Here is a 23107-nt window from a genome sequence, read left to right as displayed (position 1 = left end):
CAAAAAGTACACAGAAAACAGCCAGCTTCAAAAAGTGGCAGGGTTGCTCTCTGCCAGAAACAGGTGGCTGGAGACGCAAAGATCCGTTTAAAGGGCCAGTACATAAAATTTTAATTGCAGCCACTTATCCTGGTTTTTGGCAAAGGCAGGGGCACAGTGGACTGGAGACCTCAGGGGAGACTGGGGACAGAGTCTTTGGGGAAAGAACTAAGAGAGTAGCCAGTGGAATCTTGGTGCTGACTCATCACCCATGCAACAGCAGACATCTTGCTCAGACAGAGACCACTCCCCAGAGCAGCAGGAGCATCAAAAGACCCAATAACCCCGCGCCCAGGAGGGCCTAGTCCCCCCCTCGTGCTGTGTAAGCTGCCTGCACAGTGCAGAGTAGCAGCCAGACAGTAGATCCCAGGCTAAAGGCGGGGCAGATAGGTCTGGAGACACTTGAGGAGAGACTGCGGATGGAGACTTTGGGGAGAGAATGGAGAAGAGAGACAGAGGGATCCCAGTGTGGACTCCGTACCCATAGGGCAGCAGCAGGAGAGGACCCAATAACCCCACCCCCAGGAGGGACTCCGCCCCACCCTGAGCTATCTAAGGCAGCCTGTGGAGTGCAGTGTGACTACCTTAACAGCTGAAGGAGACAGCCACAGACAGCAGATTACTGGAAGTCTCAAACAGAATGTCTAAGGTCAGGCGGGGTCAACAGCTGACGTCATCAGCAGATCCAGAAAGAAAACACAGTGGTCTCCTACTGTAGAAATTCACACGACAAAGGAAATCAAGACAGATCAACTTAAGAATCAGAAGCAAGAGGGAAGAGTCTCACAAATAACGGGAAGACAAAGAAATATGCCACACCTGAAGGGAAAGGAGGAATCCCTAGAAAAAGAACTAAATGAAATAGAGGCAAGTAAACTCTCAGATATTGAGTTCCAAACAACGGTTCTAAGGAAGCTCAATGAACTCAGTGAGCTCAGAGAGAATTACAAAAAACTACAGGGAAACTACAAGGAACTTACTGCAAACTGTATCAGCATGAAAAAGGACACAGCAACTATCGGTAAGAGACAAGAGGAAATGAAGAATACCATTTCTGAACTGAAGAACACAGTAGAAGGAATCAAAAGCAGGCTAGATGAAGCCGAGGAACAAATCAGCAAGCTGTAGGACAAGATAGAAAACAGTTCCTAGAAAGAGCAAGAAAATGGAAAAAAGACTCAAAAAGAATGAAGAGGCATTTAGGGAAGTGCAGGACAACCTGAAACGTAATAATATCCATATAATAGGGATACCAGAAGGAGAAGAGGAGGAGGAAGAGATAGAGAACCTGTTTGAAAAAGTCATGATGGAAAATTTCCCAAATTTGGGGAGAGAAGTCACACAAGTCCAGGAAGCACAGAGGGTCCCACTCAAGAGGAACCTAAAGAGGCCCATCCCAAGACACATCATCAGTAAAATGGCAAATATCAAAACAGAGAATCCTAAAGCAAGCAAGGGAGAAACAGGTAGTAACATATCAGGGAGCCCTGAGACGGCTAGCAGCTGACTTCTCAACAGAAACACTGCAAGCCAGAAGGGAGTGGCAAGAAATATTCCAAGTAATGAAAAGCAAAGGCCTGCAACCAAGACTGCTCTACAGAGCAAGGCTCTCAATTAAAATGGAAGGTGAAATAAGGAGCTTCCCAGAGATTAAAAGAATACACCACCACCAAACCAGCGCTGCAAAATATGCTAAAGGGACTACTTTAAGATGAAGAAAAAGAGTCTATGAATACCCAGTTCCTTTCATAGTCACCAATATTTGATATTACCAATATTTTTTAATACGTATTAACATGTGACAATGTGTTATTTTAATTGTTCATTATTTTTGTTGAAACTAAACCTGTTTATGTAAATTTCTTGCCTATTTCTATTATTTTTTTAAAAAGGTTTAAATGACTTTTTCGTATTCTTTATCCATTTATTAATATTAAATGTTTGTAGATTTTTTTCCCTAAAAAAAACCCAAAACAAACCAATAACCCTTTTTTAGATGTGTTACAAATACTTTCCTATTCTATTACTTGTCCTTTAACTTTTTTATATGTATATTACTGTACAGTCTTAAATGTTTAATATAGTCATATTGTCAATATTTTACCTTAAAGCTTCTGGGTTTGAATATTTTATTTCAGGGTAAGAAAAATATTAGTTTGTAGTTTCTCCTAAAACTCCTACAATTCTCCATATTGATTTTTAACTCACCTGAATATTTCTTGTATAGTGTGTAAAACAGGGCTCTCTGTTTTATTTCAAGTAAAAGTGGTCCATGTACCTTATTTGTTGAATAAGCCTTATTTACCCATTGATTTGAAATATCAACTTATATTAATTACATTGTTAGGATATATATGTTTGTCTCTAGAATGCTCATTCTATTTCACTGATGTACTTGATTTCTGTGCTGGTGTCATGCTGGTTTAATTGCTGAGACTTTATAATGGTTTTAAATTTTTTAATATTTTATAATTAACTTTGACATTTAAAAAAATAAAATCAATCTGCATTTAAGAAAGAAAGAGAGAAAGAAAGAAAGAGAAAGAGAGAGAGAGAGAGAGAGAGAGAGATGGAACGCCTACCTTTTCCGACAACATTGATGGATCTGGAGGATATTAGGCTAAGTGAAATAAGCCAGTTGATCAAAGACAAATACCGTATGATCTCACCTATAAGTGGACTCTATTCAACAAAATTAACTAATGAACAAAATAAACCACAGATATGGAAACATGGAGCAGATTGAAGGCAACCAGAGGGGATGGGGAAAGAGGGCAATGGGGGAAAGAAGGGGAAGGGACTAGACAAAGAACATGTATGAATGACCCATGGACATGGACAACAGAGTGGGAATTGATTGTGGGAGGGGGGTTGTGGGTAGGATGGGTGGAGGGGGGTAAAGAGGGAAAAACTGAGACAACTGTAATAGAATAAACATGATTTATAAATTTTAAAAAAATGAAAGAGAAGAATATAAATAGAAAAAAGAATATGTAAATGAATTCCCATAATCTGACATGCAATTTAATCATTAAAAAAGAACTAAAATTTTGTGTTACTGTTTTTTCTTTTCAGCTCATCTTCCAAACTGAATTTTTCTGGAAAATAACCTAAGACTGAACCCTAGCAAATGTTTTAAAAATGTACAGAATAAAAGTTATACATGTATTATCATAAAGATATTTTAATAATTCAAAGTAAATATTAAAGCAGGATAAGTTAACTCATTTTCCATACCCACCTTGCTATCAAGGTTCTTCATGGTTAAGAGATCAAGTGTCTTCAGAGAGTGGCCTGTTGGTGAGACGAAGTAGAGGCACACATGGATACGAGAATCGTGATAGTTAAAGAGAGAACGCTTAATCTTCAGTTCTTCTTGGAGATAGGCCTCAAATTGAGCATCTATGTAGTCAACTATTGGTTGGTAGCTAAAAATTAATAAGTATTTAAATATTGAATATAACATATTCATGCTACCAAGTAAGGTATTTATGTAACTCTGAAGTTTGAGAGCTGTTTTCATTAATTAATAAACATGGTATCTATGCTGAACAGGTAACTTTAGTAATAAAACAAATTGTGCAAAATATGCATGTACAAAGATAGTACTTTAAAACTAACAGGACAATGCACGCTTTAAACTGTTTTATAGAAATGATATTGAATTTACATTGCTTCATTCTCACATTCATTCACACAATGGATCCCTTTCTAACAAGGTCCCCAAACTTAACTGCATTTCTGATTGGATACTTTCATTTGATGTGTGTCTTTCCTCTTTAATATGTTAATGCTTTTTATGCCATATAAATCAAATGTAAGAAGCAAGAAGTCATGGAATTTAACTTAAGTATCTTTTAAGTTATTGATATGCATTATCTCAGTTAAACAATATGCCACATCCAGAGTAACTTGCCCTAGGTTTCAGTTTCTAGGGCATAGAACCAAAAAGAGATCAGAGTCTAGCCAATTCTGTAAGCTGAGAAGACATACATTGCAGTTCAGGGACGCCAAAGCAACTAGAATTTATAGACAAGAACACTGGAGAGAAAGAAGCTGCACCAACAAAAAGCACTGGTGATCTGGAGACAGGTCCCCTTCTGGCTTTGGTAAAGCACTGATGTGCACATGAACATTCATGTGAAGAAAGTACCCACGACTATGGACTTTTCCTATAGTCTAACAATGGTGTTGTTACAAAGCTATACATTTGTCAAAATTAATTGAATTGTACACTTTAAAAAACTGGTGCATTTTATTTTTTATTTAAATTGGACATCAATAAAACATTTAAAAAGAAAAATAAAGGAATTACAAAGGAAAGACGTATGTCATTATTTGTAGATTATACTAGTACATATATAAAAAATCTAAACAATATTGAACATGAATTGTTGGAATTAATCAGTGAATTTACAGAAGTTGCTCTATGTAAAATCAGTATTTCTATAGAAAATGAAATACTTTTAAAAGATATCATGTATGAGAATATCAAAAGTGTCAGATATCTAAGTATAAATTTATAAAGTCATATAAGGTCATCATACAGAAAATTATTTTAAAAATTAGTGTGATTTAAAGCAACATGTCACAGGCCTTTGCCTCTGCCACTAATCTGCTTCTTCATAAAAAGCACACACAAATCATTTCTTGAAATTTAAAGTATAACATACAAATACACTGAAAAGGCTAACGTAAGTTACATAAAGAAAATCAATTATGCAAAATATTTTCTCTCCAAAGCAAACTTTAGAAAAGTAGGAAAATACCTCTAATAATGAAAATATATACTTTTCTAAAGAAGGAAAAAGAACAAAAGTTATTGCTTTACCCCAATGTGTTTCCCCTTTTCTCAATTTAAGATTTCACAGAATAATGACATAATATAAAAAAGAAATTTCATTATCAAATCTTTCCTGTCCTGCTTTATAATGTACCTGGCTAATTTGATTAGAATTTCACAAAAAAATTCATGGATTCGGCCATTACATATTTGCCATTGTGTGTTTTGTTTGTTTCTTTTCTTCATTGAGTTTAGTCTTGCCTGAAAATTAGTACAAATAACTTAAAATGCAATGAATTGGCATAAGAGAAAATAATTAAAACTATTTTTGCTGAAATAGACATTTTAATAACATATTTCAAATTATTCTAGAGAAATTAGGTAGCTGAATATAAAAATATCAATTTGTTAGTGAGAACAAAATATTACTTAGTGCTTAAAAAAATTAAAAGTCTGGGAGGAAAGGTATGGATTTCCACAGTAGAAAATCAAATCATAGCACATGGCGAACGAATACAAATGTCCTGAAGTAAGAAAAACTTGTTTTACTACAAGAAGAAAACATGTACCTTTCTTTTTTGTTTATTTGGTCACCAAATCCCACTGTATTCACAATGGTTAATTTCAATCGAACATTACTTTCTTGGAGTTCATATGTCTGAGCTTTAAGTCTAACATGTGGGCAAAAATGTGAGGATTCATGGTCTTCAAAATTAGTATTAAACAATGTATCAATCAGCGTTGATTTTCCAATTCCAGTCTCCCCTGAAAGAAACAAAGGTACATCTTCACAGGTGCACAGGATGGATGAGAAAAAAAGAGAACTGTAAACTCTTAGAGTGGTTTCAAGGATCCCAAATATTTCAAATATTTCAAAGGTTGAGTTGTCCATGGAAGAATACATGCTAAGGTCAGTCCACTAAGACATTAGCAGAACATAAAAATGAGTAAGTATGCTAAGTTACTCAGAACTCCAAAGAAAGTACTGAAATATTTAAAGAACAAACAAGTTACAGCAGTACAGCTAAAAAAACAAAGCTCTTAAATTTAAGTAACTGAAAAAAATCTGCAATCATGAACTCAAATTGATGACATGAACACCACACAGCTTACAAGAATGAAGTGAGCACAAGGAACATGAAGGAACAACTTAAGAGGAAGAGTCTGGCACTGACCGACACAAAGAATATTGAAGCAGAAGCCTTGCTGAATGGACCTGTTGACCAGCTGATCAGGCAAACTCTCAAAACCAACATGGCCACACATAGTCAAAGAACGGATATTTTCTCTTTTCTGCTGAAGAAAAACAGAACATCAACAACAAAAACAAAACTTTTATTAAGATAGGATACAAGCAAGTTTGAAAGAATAAATATATCAAAGAAATTTAAAATTTTATATTATAGCTCCCCAAGATACAACTAAGTAAATTTGTAAGAAATGTGTCTAGACCTTCAAACCATGTATTTCTTCTCTTCATATAATGAGAGTTTAGCACTATACATAACATTAAAATATTTGATTTTCAAAATAGGAAAATATCCAAGCAGACTGTGACATTCATTTGTAAAACAAAATGTTTAAAGTCATTTTGTGATACATTTTTAATAACATTTTAATTCCTTTCTTCCTTTTTTGCCTTTGATCATGTTTTTACTCAAAATTAGCCCTCCACAGTGATTTGACCTTTATAGAATAAACAAATTTAAATTTATGCTACAGCCTTGTTTCCTTCTGTGGTAGTGCCATACAGACCATCTAACTTGCAGAAAGTACTTTTAATCCAAATGCAGTAGTGGTCAACATGCCCACCAGGAGCAGGTTTCAAAGTGTTCAGTTTGTTTACATTATGCAGAATAATTCCAAGGACATTTCTGAAGTCTTTGATGATACTACTGTCCTCATTAGGAGGAAGGTCCCAAAATCACCTTTAACCTCCCTATGGAGGGCGGGCCCTTTATAGTACAGGCTTACCTGTGCTAGGTGAATGTTCTAAGTACCCCCCTGTATCAGTGTACAAGCCAGCATTGTTGTGAGAGGCTGCATTAGGCTTTGGTGAATTTTTTTTGGAAACTCTATCAACACGTTTGCCCCTTTTATGATGGGTGATTTATGAGTGCACCTGTCTACACCATGAGGTAAGTGTTCAGTTTTCGATCAAAAAGGGCATGACCTTCATGCTCTACCCTCCTCCCTAGTCACTCTATCTCACCCTGAGACAATTTTTTCATTTCCCCAGATGAAAAAAGTCCTCAAAGGGAAACATTTTGCTGCTAAAGAAGAGGGAAAATAAAAAATTGCAGAAACACTAAGAGGCATCAAAATTGATGAGTTCAAAAATTGTTTTGAGTAGTGGAAAAACGTCTCAATAGGTGTATTGCACCAAATGGAGAGTATTTTGAAGGTGACTGAAGTTTAAACAGGTAAGAATAAACACACAATTTTGTATTAAAAATTCTGTTTTGGGGGGATCTCCCCTCGTAGATAACGAAAGGTCCTCTGTGCTGGATACTTACTACGATTTCTCATTTTGCTCTTGCCATCCCTCATTCACTGAGAGGTATAGATTTTTTTTTTAAATATCATTCCAGGCCTTAAGTTTCTTAAGAAGCAAATCAGCCCCCCTGATCTTCTTGTAGCCTTCAACTTTATCTTCATCCAAGAAAGGAAGTTCAGGGGCTTCCTCAATATAATGACCTTTAGACATGACCAGGGCTGGTAAGGCCGAGGCAGCCCAGGCAGAGCAGATGGCACATTGCTTCTATGTTGTGTTCACTCTGTGGTGCCAACAACACCAGGTTTTGGTGGTACAAACATGTGACCCGCATGACACATACTTCCAAAAGCACTCTGGTCAGATTGATGAGTTCCACCACCTCAAACTCTGGGAATTTGAGCCATAGCTCTGCTAGTACCCCAAGACTGGTTTGACCACCTGCCAATTCACTGACAGCATAGGGTTGTCTACTGTTTTTGCACGAGATGGTGTGAACAAAGTTCACAATATCTGTTTGAATGGGAGCCTTGAACACAGCAGGCAAAGTGACATTTTTGCCCAATGATTCTCCCTTTTTTGGAATACGCGGATATATTATCAGTGGATGAACACTGATTCTTATATTAAAAAGTTATGAGAAAAAAGCACAATACAAAATTATAGGTACAGTTCTAGCACTCTGTAATGGCAGAATAACTTATGTCATACTAACCTCCCTGTTAATAATAACTATAGTCAATTTTTTCAAGGTACTAGAGTGCAACCAAAGGCTGGTGGACATTGGAAGGGAGACTCTTGAGACAAGGAAACTATATAAGGTGAGATGATATTTTCTAGCTTTTCTCCTGAGGGTACTCCCCAGTCATTGCTGCACAAGGAAGATACAGCTCAAAATGCAAGTGGCAGTCTTACTGGGTTGGTAAGTCAGTTGGAGATAAGGCCATGCAAATCAGCTGAAAATTGAAGGAGAAAATTCCAGAAAGGAGGGAGTCCAAAACCTGCAAATACACTTCCTTCAAATCCTTGGCCCATGTATGGGAGGAATACAAAAAGACTAGCAGGGGAGAAATGGGAAGGAGAAGAAGCTATGTAGAGTGTTCAAGAGAGCCATTCTGGGAAGCTTGAATTTTAAGTCTGTAAATTTAAGGGGCTTGGTAAACACTTTAAGACTTCTCACTGAAAACCTATATGGGCCACATGTTAGGGATAAGAATCATATCCTAGGGGTCAGAAATGCTCCCTAGTATAGAAGGCACAACTGAAGTAAACCTGCTCTAACAATACCTATAACAAAGGCTCACCATAATCAATGTGACCAGCGAATAACTTGCTTGTTAGAACAAAGGTCAACACTCTTAAGAAGAAAGTAGAATCCAGCATCTCCTCAATGTATCATTCACAATATCTCCTACACAATCAAAAACTACTATATGGGAAGAAGCAGAAAAAATTGATTCATACTCAAGGGAAAAAAAAACAGTCAACAGGAAGAGATCCACAAATGAACCAAAAGTTGAATTATATGATAAGAACTTTAAGATACTTACAGTAATCATGCTAAAAAAGAAAAATATACTCTTTTCTACAGGAAAGAGAGATGGATAAATAGGTGACATCACAGGGAACTATGAGATATGAAAGCTCTCAACAACGAGAGGCAACAAGCAGAATGGAAGATCGAATGATGGAACAAAGATTTGTTCCTGTAGTTATTATCCAAGCTAAAAGTCTCTCATAGAAAAACATAAAACTACAACAGAGACTCAAAAAACTATGGGACAATGTAAAATAATATAACATACCTATAATTGAAATACCAAGTGAAAAAGAAGAGGCAGGCAAGGTGAGGGAGGAAGAAAATATCTAAGTAAGAGTGACTGAAAATTTTCCAATTTTCTAAACATGAACTCAGAGATCCAGGAATTTCAGCAAACTACAGTGGAAACATCCAAAGGTATCCACAAGTAGGCATGTCAGAGAAACTGCTTAAGAAAGGATAAAGGAAAACTTTATGAGCAATCAGATATTAGAGACAGATTATATACAAGTGAAACATAAAATGACCACAGGTTTCTTGTAAGAAACAATGGAAACGAGAAGACAAAAGAACAATATTAATAAATGTCAAAAGAAAAAAATGACAAGCAAGTATTCGGTTATCAAGTGAAAATATGCTTTACAAATGAAGGCAAAATGAAGACATCTTCAGAGAAACAAAATCTGGGAAAAGTCCCTGTAGCAGACCCACACTATGTGAGATGTTAGAAGTTCTTCAAGAGAAAGGAAATGACAATAAATGAAAACTCAGATTGGCAAAAAGGAATGAAGATTTCAGGAATGGTAAAATATGAGTAAATGTGAGAGAGCTTTATCCTTGTTTTAATTTCTTGAAAATATAATTGTTTAAAGCAACAACAACTATCACAGGGTTTATAATACATGGAGAAGTAGAATGTGTGATAATGGCAGTACAAAGAATAGGAAGGGGAACGGAGATACACTGTGGCAATGTTTCCGTATTATTCATGAACTACTATAATATTGTTTGAAGGTAGTGTGTGTCAGTTAAAGCCTGCATCAATTACTATTTAAAAATTTACTTAAAAAAACACAGAGGTATAGCTCATAAAGCCAATAGGGGAGATAAAATGCAATCATAAAAATTCTGTTAACCCCCAAAAAGGTAGGAAGAGAAAGTAAAAGAAAAAAAACAGGACAAAGAACAAATTGATAGACTTAACTCCAGCTATATCTATAATTAAATATAAATGACCTAAACCAGTGCTGTCCAATAAGACTTTCTATGATAATGCAAATGTTCTATATCTGAGTTGTGCAACAGACAGCCAATAGTCACATGTAGATATTAAGCACTGAAATGTAACCAATACAACTGAGAAAGTGATTTTTAAATTTTATTTAATTTTAACTAATTTAAACTTAAATGGCCACATGTGGCCAATGGCTACCAGATTGGACAGTGCAGGTCAAAACATTTTAATGAAAAAGAAACTGTCAAATTGAATAAAAGAACGAAATCCAACTATATTCTGTCAATATAATAACTGACATATGGAAATAACTTCTACATATGGAAATGTAGAAGATTTAGAATAGTAAGGCCATTCTGTAAAAGAACAAAATTGAAGGACTTACATTATCTACTGAAAGCCACAATCACCAAGTGTGGTATAGAGAGAACTGAGAACTTCCAGAGATTTTGGTTTGAGGCAAGAAGGGGATTTCAGTTCTTCTTTGCTATGTGGATAAAAGGGAGCCACATGACAAGGACCTAAGAGTGATGACAACTTGCTAGTAACTGGCCAGCAAGGAACTGAATTCTACCAACAACCTGAGTTTGGAAGGGGAGCCTCCCGATTAGAACTCAGCCAGTCAACATCCTGAGTGTGAGGGCTTGGGCAGAAAAGCCAGCTGCGCTGTGCCTGACTTTCTGGCCTACAGAAGTGTAAGCTAATAAATAGGTGTTGTTTTAAGCAGCTAAGTTTGTGGCAATTTGTTATGGAGAAACAGAGAACCAGTACACTGTACTTTCTTTTGTACCATTTAAATCCCTTTTAGTCTTGTAAGCATATGATCTTTATAATTTTTTAAAAAGAGTGTGAAGAAACAGTGTTTTTCCCAGTCATGAAAGTATTCAAGAAGATTAAAATAAGACTTGTTATCTAATAAGCAAGTGCAAAAGTTGAATTAAATGACTGTAGAAACCCTTCTGGCTCTAAATGTCATGAAAACAAAAGATTTTCAAAATTATGAGATAGGTCACCATAATTTATTTGAAGAGGGTCCAGAGAAAATAAGGAGTAAGCATTAAAAGATTACTAGTAACTGTTTCAGTAATTTTAGCAAAGTAACATGTCAGAAGGCAGATTAGGAGTAATTCAAAAGTCTTCAAGGTGATGACATATACTATTATTACCAATGAGAGAAAAGAATGAAAAAGATGGCAGTTTGGTGGTCTAATTATGGTTTATCAAAAGTGTGGGGACCGTCACGTGTGGAAGAAGAGAGGAAAATACAGGGAGATTTAACTGAAGCACAGGACTAAAGGAAATTATTTAATCTTATTGAATTACCCATGCTTATTTTTTAAATTTTCTTAAAAAAAAAACAAAACTGATAACTCACCAAATTAAATTATCTCTTTTTAAATATAAATTTTAATATGAATTACCAAAACACATTCCTCCTATACAGGCGCATTTAAGACCCTGGGAACATTAAGGTCTGATCTTGTATTCAGGATGGCATCTAACAGGGCCTTCAAGCAACTTCCTATACACTAGAGAATTAAAAGAGTTCTCCACATCCACCAAGTTCTGCAAGTATGCCCCACAAACGCAGTGCTAGTCCTCAGTTTGAATTTTAATTTCCTTAATGCCAAGTAGGATAGAGACATTGGATACATGAAAATTATTCAATCCATCATTAATTTTTAACTTGAATCAAGGTAAAAGTTAATTCACATTCAAGGTAAGTACAAACAAAAGTCTTTCTGGTCTGTGAATAGTTTACCTTTAAATAAATCATAGGGGCATCTGGAGTACAACATGGATCTATTTAAAAGATATACTCACTCTCTTTTCATCATCAGATACTTGGGAGGACATACAAGATTTTGTTTCCATGTGAGACTGAAAGAGCTGGAAAAATTAAAAGAAAATACATATTGCTAAAAAAACTGTATCTAAATAATATATTTATATTAAAAAGGAATTCTAATATTGTCATTATTACCAAATTTTGACTTGTAATCTACACAACTGATTCATGTTTAAAACTTTTCTTGCTAGACAGATATCTGCATAAGTAAATAATACTCATATATAAATTAAATATATAATATACATTAATACATTTATCCATATACACAAAAATTATTTAAATAGTAAATGTCCACTTTCATACAGGAAGACAAAGAACATTACTTTTATTTGAAAGACTTTATGGGAGTAAAAAAGGAAAATAAGCTATTTCACTTAAAAAAATACTCTAGGAGCTAACTGGCACTCAAAATTTGGTATATTGCACTGTACCATGCCAGGGAAAATTTCAGTATAGTTGAAAAAGTAAGGATTTTAAAATGTGAACACGTCCCTTAGTTATCCAATTAAAACAGAAATAATTTTCATTTATAAAACTCTTCTTATATGCCCGTCACTATGCTAGCTCATTACATTTTCTTATTTAAGCCTTGCAACAGATCTAGCTATACATTCCCATGATGTACATGAGAAAACTAGGATTCAGAAAGGTTAAGAAACTCATCCCAGTAAGTTGTGGACATATGTCTGATCTGACTGCAAAGCTCTTCTTTCTCCTGTCCCAAGTTGTAAACCAAATAAATATTCACTGTGCTTGCAACAGTCAGGAGTGTGGGAAGAGAGATGTGAGAGAAGCTGTGTGAATTTCCAATGCTGCCTCAGAAGGCACTACTACTTCTGACTGCAGCACAAGACACTGAGGAAATGTTTGCACTTTTAAAAGTAACATTAATGTGGATGTGGTAAGGAAACATGCAAACAATGCCAATGAGAACACAGTGCACAATATACTCCCTTCCTACCTTTGAGTGCCTCAGCAGTTCTGCTCCTGAGAGGCCACCAGACTCATGTCCCCTTCCAGGGACAGACCATGCATGCAGAAACATACACAAATATGCAGGTCTCCTTTAACTATGGGAAGCACCTATTGCTCTGTATTGTTTTTTGTTTGTTTGTTTGTTTGTTTGCTTAATCTATCCTGGAGACTGTTTCACCAGTACCCAGATGTACTTCACGGCTTCTATAGTCTAGCATTCTGTTCTGTATACTACAGTATGTAGGGAAGTCCTATCTTTATTTAAGCAGTCCCTTGGGCTTTAATTACAATGACCTATGAAAGGGAGAATCTTACCACTGTAGCAAGGGAGTGGTGTTTCTGCACCTCACTCCCCCATACCATCCCTCCATTCCCCTGCCCCAAGGAATGAATGCAATCCCACAGAGACACACAGGTACTTTATGACTGGATTTTACAGATGCTAAAACCAACCTTCCTCTCCTACATCTGGGTAATCTAGACTTGTTAAGTAACCACTACACATTCAGCGTTTCCATATCCTGAGTAGCTGACTGAACACATTGTTCCAACATGAAATGCTTCTTATTAGTTGGAAGATGGCCCTATATATAAAAAGTACACAATTTAAAAAGAAGTCTATAATGATACAAAGCACATCAGATTGGCCTAAGGTTTTGTTTTTAACTATACGTATACTTCACCTTATTCCCTCCAGCCAGTTCCCTGCCATTGTAATAAGCCCTTTCCCTCCAGTCACTGTGTGGCACCCAAGCAGTAGATCATGTCCCTCTCCTACATGCCAGAACAGAAAGGTGAGAGTGACTAGAAAAGAGCAGTGGTTGTTACAGAGATTTGGAGAAGGAGGAGACAATTAATGGCCAGAGCAGCTTGTAAGAAGAGAATGATACTGAATGATTCAGGAAGGTGGTACAGCATCAGATGAGGTGGCACCTAAGGTAGAAAACATCCATGATCCCCAGAAGGGAGAGAGAAGTTAGTATCTGGAGAAAGCAAATACTGGTTGTAAGAGTTTGGTAAGAAAAAAAGTGTTCATTGGTCTGCTGCTGCCAAGTTAGAAAGGCGGTTGAGAAACAGATCGTGGGCACTTCAGACCAGGAACTGACTGAGGAGGTTTGAAGTATCCACCTAAAGAGTCTGGCTTGTGGTAAAGGCAAGGAAGTGCCCTGGAAAGTATCCGTGTAGGGGCCCTGTGCAGAGCCTTGCGTTAGATAAACATTCCATGCTCAGGTTTACTTCTTCATGTAACACGGTACTTGCTCACATCAGTGGTGAAAGTAGATGCCACACATCTAATTAACTGAAGGTTGTATTATGTCCACCTATCAACTGTAGAACTTTAGCTAAAATTAAATTTTTAAAAATTAAGGTAAAAAAGTGGTTTTTAATATAGTGGATAGCATATGACTAGATTTTTGTAAAATGCTGCTCAGTAAACAGTTTGGTTGGTAAGTAAAATTTACTTAGAAAAAATAAAAATAGGTTTTGTACCTCATTTGTCATTAAACTTTGACTAATAAAACCTGGGTTACATTTCTGTCATTTATGTAAGTTCTTATCAAATATCTGATTTTGTTTACTCATTTCCTATGTTTCTGAATATGTACCAAAAAGCCTACTTAGAATCTTTGTGGATAAATATTTGATCAGGAACTAAGAATGAGTCACATAAACTATTTATAATATTTTTCCCACTGCCACTATTTGACTAGTTAAATTTCCAAAACAAATTTTAGAATGAAAACAATTTTTAATAAATTAACAGGACATTATTGAAGGTAAAATAGTAAGAGACAAGAGTTGTCCCAGTCCCTCTAGTGATGAACCCCGCATTTAAAAAACAAACAAACCTGGAAGTGGAATTCCAGTCTGCTTTACCACTGGCTACCTACTTACTATGTGCAAATCACTATGCTGGATACTGGGGTCTTGGGAGGAGTAAGGTATGACACTTGACCTTAAGAACTTATCTCATAGAAACACAAACTCCTACCAAGCAATCATAATTTCATTCCAAGGCACAAGGAAGACTAACAAAATCACTACACTTGACTACACAGTCACATAGTTTGCCTTTCCTATATTTTTTATTTTAAATACGTATGTGCAGAATACATATAGAAACACACATATATTTAAATCTATATACGCTTACTACCTAAAAGGAAAAAATATTAAACAGTAGCTGTAACTCCTGGCAAAGTCTAATACAAATTTATTCATTTCCTAAAGCTGTAGTATATAATGAATCATAGAAAAAACTGCTGTAACATTCTGGGGTAGCTGGAGGAAAATCAGGTTTTCTGCCTTCTTCAACATTTCAGTTTGGAGAGTATGGGTAATATAACAAAGGTACCACAGAATTTGTCCTGGGGTCCTTTGGGAGACAGATATTAGATGACCTTTTTCCTACCAGCCAATTAATGGGAAAACATTTGGTGATCCTTTCACAACAGGACCCTAGATAACTTTTCTAACCCTACTTGGAAACCTTCCCTAGAAACTGCCCTATAGACTCAAGGTACAACAATGAGCCTTGGAGGAACAGAATTCTGAGAATTCTAACTTGACTTTAAAAATAGCTTCATTTTAACTTCACTCTCCCACAATTTTTATCTTTACAAAGTTAATCCAAGAAATAGAAGCAACTTTGGGTCTCTTTAATGGTTTTTGAGAGGACATGGTTCTTTGGCTTAAAACAATATTTTGAAAGATTCCACAGACTTTCTCTTTAAAAATAATTTCATTAAATCTTCAGGTTAAGGAAACTTTAAAATTAAGTTAATAGTGCTGACCTAAAATTTTCCTAAAAATAAGTAGTAATATTACCTTGTTCAAATTATGCAGAGGATGATTCTAGAAGTGGATTCTAATTACAACCCAGGAAAAAGGAATCAATTAAAATCAGTAAGACTTGGTAATATAAGGCAAAGCAACACACTGGCCTCCTGTGTTCATGCCCTGCCAGGGCAGTCTCAGTCTAACACAGTTTAGGGTAGTCCAAGTCCCATCAATACATCAATTTTCCCTCAATTTTCCTATCATCTCCAATAAATACAAAAGCTGAATGATAACTAAAAGTCCAATATTCACTCTCAAAATATCAAGACAAGAAAATTCTTGATAGTTGTTCAAAGAGTTAGGGGTTTCAAGCTTAACAAAAGCTTACAGTATTACATGGTTACTTAAAATAGAAATGCAAGCTTATTTTGAAATTACTTTCCCCCCTTAATTAGAAGTATTTCATGTTTATTATAGAAAAAAATACCATTTCTAACTGTATCGCTTTAATAACACCACAATGAATATCTCTGCTGTAGCAGCCAAAAAGGTCCTCCACTTAGACCATGCAGATCTACCTTCCAGCAAGAACTTGCCCTTTGGCTATGAGGAATGCAGTTAGCTGACAGACTTCAGCTGCAGAGCCTTCGGGGTCTGCAGAGTACTCATCCAAAACCATCCTCTGCCCAGGCAGCTCCTAGCCGAGGACCCAGTGCAGTAAGAGTGTCAGGGCCTGGTCCCCTTCTGCCCTAAGAAGGCAAAACTAACAAGCAGGCAAAGCAATCCACTGTGTTGGCCCAGACTTTGCCAGGTATGCAAGAACTCTGAGGCGCTCTCTGCCCAATTCTGCTTCCATCCTTTCCTTTCACAGCAGGTCAAAATCTGCATCAAAGCCTGGAGGTTTTTGCTCTCTAGTCCTGCTTTCTCCCCCTTTCTCTTTCAGGGGTATACCTCTCCTCCCATCTTCCACCCTGAATCAATCCCTAACACTCCTAAATATTCAGCATCTACTTCCCAGAGGATCCAAAGGGACACATCTGTATAAGCATTAGTTATTTTGTACATCTGTTAATTTCCTCATGAAAAGTTCCTAGAATGTAATAGTGGTGAAGGTATGAACATATTGCCAAACTGATCCTCACAAAGGCTGTTTCTGCTTATGTTTCCAAAACTGGTATATTAAAAAAGTGTCCATTTCATTATATAGTCTTTAATACAGGGTATTAACAATTTTTAAGTGTTGTCAATTTGATGGGCAAAAATTGACACGTTAATTTGCCTTCTGGTATTTTGAAAATTTTATTCAGGCCTAAAAAGTACATAGTATGTTTTCACCAGTTCATGTTTTCCCCTGACTGGTCTATCAGGGTATTCCTTTTTAGTTTCTCTAGGAACTTTTGGATATAACTCTAAGCTTGTCATGTGTACTGCAAATCTCTTCTCTGTTTTGTCACTGATCTTTTCAATTTTCGGAGTCCAACCCATCAATCTTTTCCTTTATGGTTTCTTCCTTAATGTACAGAAGATTCTTCCACACACTGAGGTTTAAAAAATGCACCTAAATGGTTTCCATGTTGTTTTATGACTTCACATTTTACATGTAAATTTTTAAGCCTTCTAAAAATTACATTCTAGTAATGTGTGAATTAAGGGATTCCAACTTCCCAACTTTGCTAGCCTATTGAACCATCCATGAACAGCAAAGTAGAGCCAAACATCTAGAGTTGGTCTTTTGGAAATGAATCTCTCAAGAGAAAAGCTAGGACCCATGAATGGACCAGATTTGACACAATGAATAGAAATTAAAGACTAGAATTAACAAGAGTGGAATGGGCTGCCTTGTGAAGGATTCAGCTGCTGGTCATGGGTAAGGAGGGTTCAAACAATTGACATAGTAATTGTCACTGGGCACACTGTAGAATTGATTCCTGCACTGAGTGGAAAACAAAACATAATGTTTCTAAGGTCTCTTTCAACTCAGATTTTATGACTGTATACCACTGAGCAAGCAGTGAGGAAAAAGTGTATGAAAGGATGAGGAATGAAGAATGAGTCATGAAAACTACATGTATGGACAAGGTAGATTAAGGAAAGAAAACAAAATTGAACCTGGCTGATATGCAAAAACCTCTTAGAACTAAATCTCAAGGCTTATTTAAATGAAAAGTAGATGGCTAGAATTCCTGAAAGAAAGAGCACGTTTCATGTTGGAAAACTGCAATTAGCTCACTATTGTTTCAGCCTAAGGAGGCTTTAGTTCAAGTCCAAGAACAGGAGAGATGAAGTGAGGCCAAAGTAGGCAATGGGGCTGGGCATGCACTCTGCCTTACAGTGAGGCCACAGGTGCCCTTCAAGTGTCTTAAAGTAACTGTGAGGCAGGAAACACTGTAGGCAATGGGGCTGGGCATGCACTCTGCCTTACAGTGAGGCCACAGGTGCCCTTCAAGTGTCTTAAAGTAACTGTGAGGCAGGAAACACTATATGAGATAAATCAGCACAGGTCTGATGAAATTTTAGAAATACTGAGTTTAAGGTTCCTATGAGCACCTCAGATCCCTCAAAGATTTCCTACCTAATAACCTGAACCTTTAGTCAAGTGTGTAATTAATCTGGGTAATTTTTACATGATTATTAAACACAAACACAGTGGTAATTCCCATTACTATTGAAGTTTCCACTGATTCCATAGACATGAATTCTTCCACATTGATAAGAAAACTAAAAATTGAGCCCAACTCACCAAGCCAGTCACGCTGATTTTTTAGACTGAACATAGTTAATATTATATTACTGGTAATAGCCTGCATTATAAGAGGTATCATTCTACTTTCAAAGTGAGAATATACAACATGTCAGACAAATTTCCATTTTCATTTTATGTGAGATAAATTTTCAAAGGAAGAAAAAAGTTGCATATACTGAGTCAATATGAAATATTAACTATGGAGAATATTACTACTAAAATTATAAGCAATAATTATGAAAATAAAGAGAATTGATATGCTGTGATATTAAGTGGTAAAATAAGAATATAAGACTATTGATACCATGGTTACAAGTAAAAATGATTTATGGATATGAGGGAGCATATACAAAGTCTGATTCTTCAGGGAGTAGACTATTTCCTTTTCTTCTTGATTCCCATTAATATTATCACTTACATGAATTTAACAAATACTAAAGTAGAAAAATAATATATCTCCCTCAAATATCTATAAAAATGTATTTATTCAACAGATATATATTGAATACCTACTATGGTCTAGGAAACTGTACTGGGCCCTGGGAATGTGTAACTTCACAAAATAGAAAAGAATCATGCCATTATGGAGCTTCCACTCGAGTTAGGGAAAGAGAGGCAAAAGACAAAGAGAAGCATATGCTATGATACGGTATTAGAGAATAATAAGAGAATAGAGAATAGTAATAGAGAATAATTAAAAAGAAGGAAGGAAAGGACAGGAAATGTGGAGATGGCATGAGGGGTGCCATTTTAAACAGGGTGGTTAGGGAAGTCTAACCGAAAAGACCTGAGGGGTTAAAGGCGCAGAGCTGATTAAAAGGATGTCTGGAGGAAGAACATTCCAGGTAGAGGGAACTAACAATGGCAGAGATCCTGAGGCAGGTGTGTGATGTGTTTGAGGAACAGCAGGGAGAACAAGCAGCTGGAGCAGAGAGAGAGAGGCAGAGCGGCCAAAGAGAAATGCAGTGCCAGATAATTCAGGGTTCTTGTGCCTTACTATAAGGACTTGGCTTTGAAGGTGCTTTGTATAAGAGGGAAATGATTTCTCTTTGTACTAAAAGATTTGCTAAATGTTGAAAGCAGACTGAAGAATGGCAAGGCAGAAACAAGACTAGTTAAGGCACTACCACATTAATACAGGAAAGAGATCATGCCAGAACATTAGTGATGGAAGAGGTAAGATGTGGTCAAATTCTGGATCTACCTTGAGGGTAAAACGAATAGAACTTGCTGAAGGCCCAATGCGGGATGTGAGGAAAAATGGAGAATGATTTCAAAGTTTTCATTTTGAGCAATAAGGAGGAGGGAGCTTCCATTTACTGGAACTGGGACGACTGTTGACGGAAGCAGATTGGGAAAGAACAGATTCTCTTTTTGGAACATGTTAAACTGGAAATACCTATTAGATACTTTAGTGAAGGCAATGAGTAGTTAGACGAACAAGTTGAGAGTGCAGAGATATCTGGACTGAAGAAAACAATTCTGAAGTCATCAATATATGGCTGGTACTTAATGCTGTGGGATGAGATGAAACGAACCTGGGGCTGAAGGTATTCAGAAGAGAGGAGGGATCACAGAACAGGTCCCTGGGGGGACTCCAATATTTAAAGGTTGGAGAATTGAGGAGCCATCAGCCCTAATAACTGAGAAGGAGGGTGAAAGAAATCTAGAATAGTGTGGAGTTCTGGAAGACAGGTTAAAAAAAAAAAGTCTTTTAGGGAGGAAAGAAGAATGCCCCAGTACCATTCCTTTTTATATCATGTGTGGATGCTTTCAGAACACAACAGCATTACTTAGTTGAGACAAAGATCTTATTACTCACAAAGTTGAAAATACTTATTATTTGACCCTTTAAATGTTTGATAACCCTTGATCTAGAAGAATGAGAGGGTGAATGAAGGAGTACAATTTTTAGGCAGCCTCTTGAGTTTAGTACAGTGAAACCACTCAGCATCATTTTCCTCCATCATATTCAGCTGTGAGGGCGTAAGACTAGAATCCGCAGACAGTTTAAATGTATGTGAACTTCTGCGAGGGGAAAATGATGAAGCAAGAGAGAAAACTGAAACATGCAAGAAATTAATTATACATGTTACAAGACAGACTTAAATAACGGGCAACAAAGGAAAAGAGGGCATGAAAGATATGGAGGAAAAGGGAAAGCTAGTAGGACCAACAGATTAGGTTAAAGAATTGTGGGACTTGGAGTACATGATGGAGTAAACAGGCAGGGAAGGAGGTGTGGTCAGAGTGGAATGCCTGAAACTAAGATTAGGAGAAGTGGCATTTGTTGGGTAAAAACAAGGTCAAGGTATGCACTACAATGAGAGGCTAGCAGGAAAGGGAACACAAAATATTTTGTGTAAAAAATTCAAAGACAGAGTACTGAAAGGATAATCTATGTGGATACTAAAATCACCTAGAATTACAATGGGTCTAATGTTAAATAACTACAGAGGGCCTGTGGCAAGACCATAAAGCTTAGGAGGAGGTGGGATTTCAGAGATGACTCTGAAAAAAGAAAGGTGGTGAGTGTATAGTGTGATAGCTATGTGAGAGTCAAAATTGGGAATACAGGAGAGAAGAATGATCTAGAAGTGGCAATAAAAGGTCATCAACTACCATGCCTCCAGGAAAAAGAGCAATGTGATCCAGAGCAGTTAACATGGTGGGGGTGGGGAGGGATTTTTCAACAAGGTGCAAATGCAATTTAATAGAAAAAGGATATTCTCTTTTGAAAAAAATGGTGCCTTAACAACTGGACTGGACTCCTATATGCAAAAAAAAGAACCTTGATTCATACCTTCATATCTTGCACCATAAACAAAAATAAGCTAAATGAATGACAGCCCTAAAACTTCTAGAAGAAATGGTATAAAAAGTCTTTGTGGCCTTACATTAGGCAAAGATTCCTTAGCTATAGCACCAAAAGCATGATCCGTAAGAAAAAAAGATGATAAATTGGACTAAACTAAACTAACTAAACTAAAAAACTAAACTAAAAAACTTCTGCTCTTCAAAGCACACTGTTAAGAGAAAAAACCAAGACACATTCTTGTATAAAATACTTGTAAATCATTTACCTAATAAAGGACTTAAACAAGTATGATACATATATTTTTAAAAACTTGTATAACTCAATAATAATTAGACAATAACTCAATTTTTAAGATGAGAAAAGATTTGAACAGAAACTTCACAAGGATACATGAAAAGATGCTCAATAGTATTAATCATTAGATAAATGAAAATTGTATCATGATATATCACTAAATATATATCAGAATTATTTTTTTTTTAAAAACTGACGATACTGTCAAGAATGCAGACAAGAACTATCAGTCATTACTGCTGGGATTGCAAATTGGTACAAACATGTGCAAAAGAGTTTGGCATTTTCTTAAGTTATACACAGTCAGTAATCCTACTCCTAGATATCAACCCAAGTGAAATGAAAACATATTCACAGAAAAACCTGTATGTGAATGTATACAGTAACTTCATTCAAAACTCTTAAAAACTACAAACAGCCCAAATGTTCTTCAACTGGAGAAAGGATGTACAAACTAAATTGTGTCACATATATACAATGAAATATTAATCAATAAAAAGAAACATGCAGCAACATGGATGAATCTCAAAAGCATCTTAGCTAAGGAAGCCAGCTCAAAGGCTATAAAATTCTATACAGATAAAATTCTGGTAAAGGCAAAACAATAAAGGAACACAAAACTGATCAGTAATTGTCAGTAGGAGGAAGACAACAAAGAAGTTTGGGGAGGGAGGCTGATGGAACTGCTCTACATGTTTGTAATTGTGGCCATACAACTGTATACACTCACCAAACCTCATGAAACTATATACTAAAAAAAGTAAATTTTGCCCTGGCTGATGTGGCTCAATGGACTGAGTGCTGGCCTGTGAACCAAACGGTTGCTGATTTGATTCCCAATCAGGGCACATGCTTGGGTTGTGGGCCCAAGCCCCAGTTGGGGACATGTGAGGAGCAACAGATCGACGTACCACTTGCACATCGACATTTCTCTCCCTCCCTTCCCTTCTCTATAAAATTAAATAAAATCTTTTAAAAAAAGATTAAATTTCACTGTACATATATTATACCTCAATAAAAAAGTTAATTTATAAAGATATAACAAAATTTTATAACTAAAAGTAATCAATACATCATAAAGTAGTAGCTAACAAAAAACTTGAACTATCTGAGGATAAACAAAATGATTAAGACAATGTACGCATTATTTTATAAACAGCAATAAAAATGTAGAGCAAAATATGCAAATGAAAAATGAGATTAAATGAGATTTTCAAGATGGCAGAGAAGTAAGTGGATGTCACACTGACCTCCTCCCAGGACCAACCTGGAATTACAGCTAAATTGTGGAGAAATCACCTGGAACAAACAACTGAACAATAGCGAGAGAGGAGCTTTGTAACCTCGAAGACAGAAGAATCAGCTTAGCATAATGTAACTGGTAAGGAATGCGGTACAGACTTGAAAAGGCAGGTGGGGTGCCCACAGGCAGCAACAGAAGGATATTGAAACGGCCAGTTGGATCCCCCTGAGAAGAGTGGGGTCTAAACCAAAAGTGGGGATCTCTAGCCCATAACACAAGAGCCAAAAAGTACACAGAAGACAGCCAGCCGC

The 23107-nt window shown here is 36.3% G+C and overlaps 1 protein-coding gene across 1 annotated transcript in view; it reads right to left on the bottom strand.

Moving 5' to 3' along the window:
• Positions 1-23107, bottom strand: part of SEPTIN10 (septin 10) — a 58076-nt gene that overhangs the window by 25629 nt on the left and 9340 nt on the right. The window contains exons 2-5 of the mRNA XM_054592008.1: positions 11915-11980; positions 5998-6115; positions 5392-5587; positions 3281-3467 (exon numbers count right to left, since the gene is read on the bottom strand). Coding sequence (XP_054447983.1) covers positions 3281-3467; positions 5392-5587; positions 5998-6115; positions 11915-11980 — 567 coding nt within the window. The remainder of the gene's footprint in view (positions 1-3280; positions 3468-5391; positions 5588-5997; positions 6116-11914; positions 11981-23107) is intronic.

This window comes from Pteronotus mesoamericanus, unplaced genomic scaffold (genome assembly GCF_021234165.1).
Source record: "Pteronotus mesoamericanus isolate MK-2021 breed Mesoamerican mustached bat unplaced genomic scaffold, CSHL_Meso_final scaffold_31, whole genome shotgun sequence".
In the NCBI taxonomy this organism is placed as follows: Eukaryota; Metazoa; Chordata; class Mammalia; order Chiroptera; family Mormoopidae; genus Pteronotus; species Pteronotus mesoamericanus.
The sequence above is the reverse complement of the archived record's forward strand: the minus strand, read 5'-3'. Positions and strand labels throughout refer to the sequence as shown.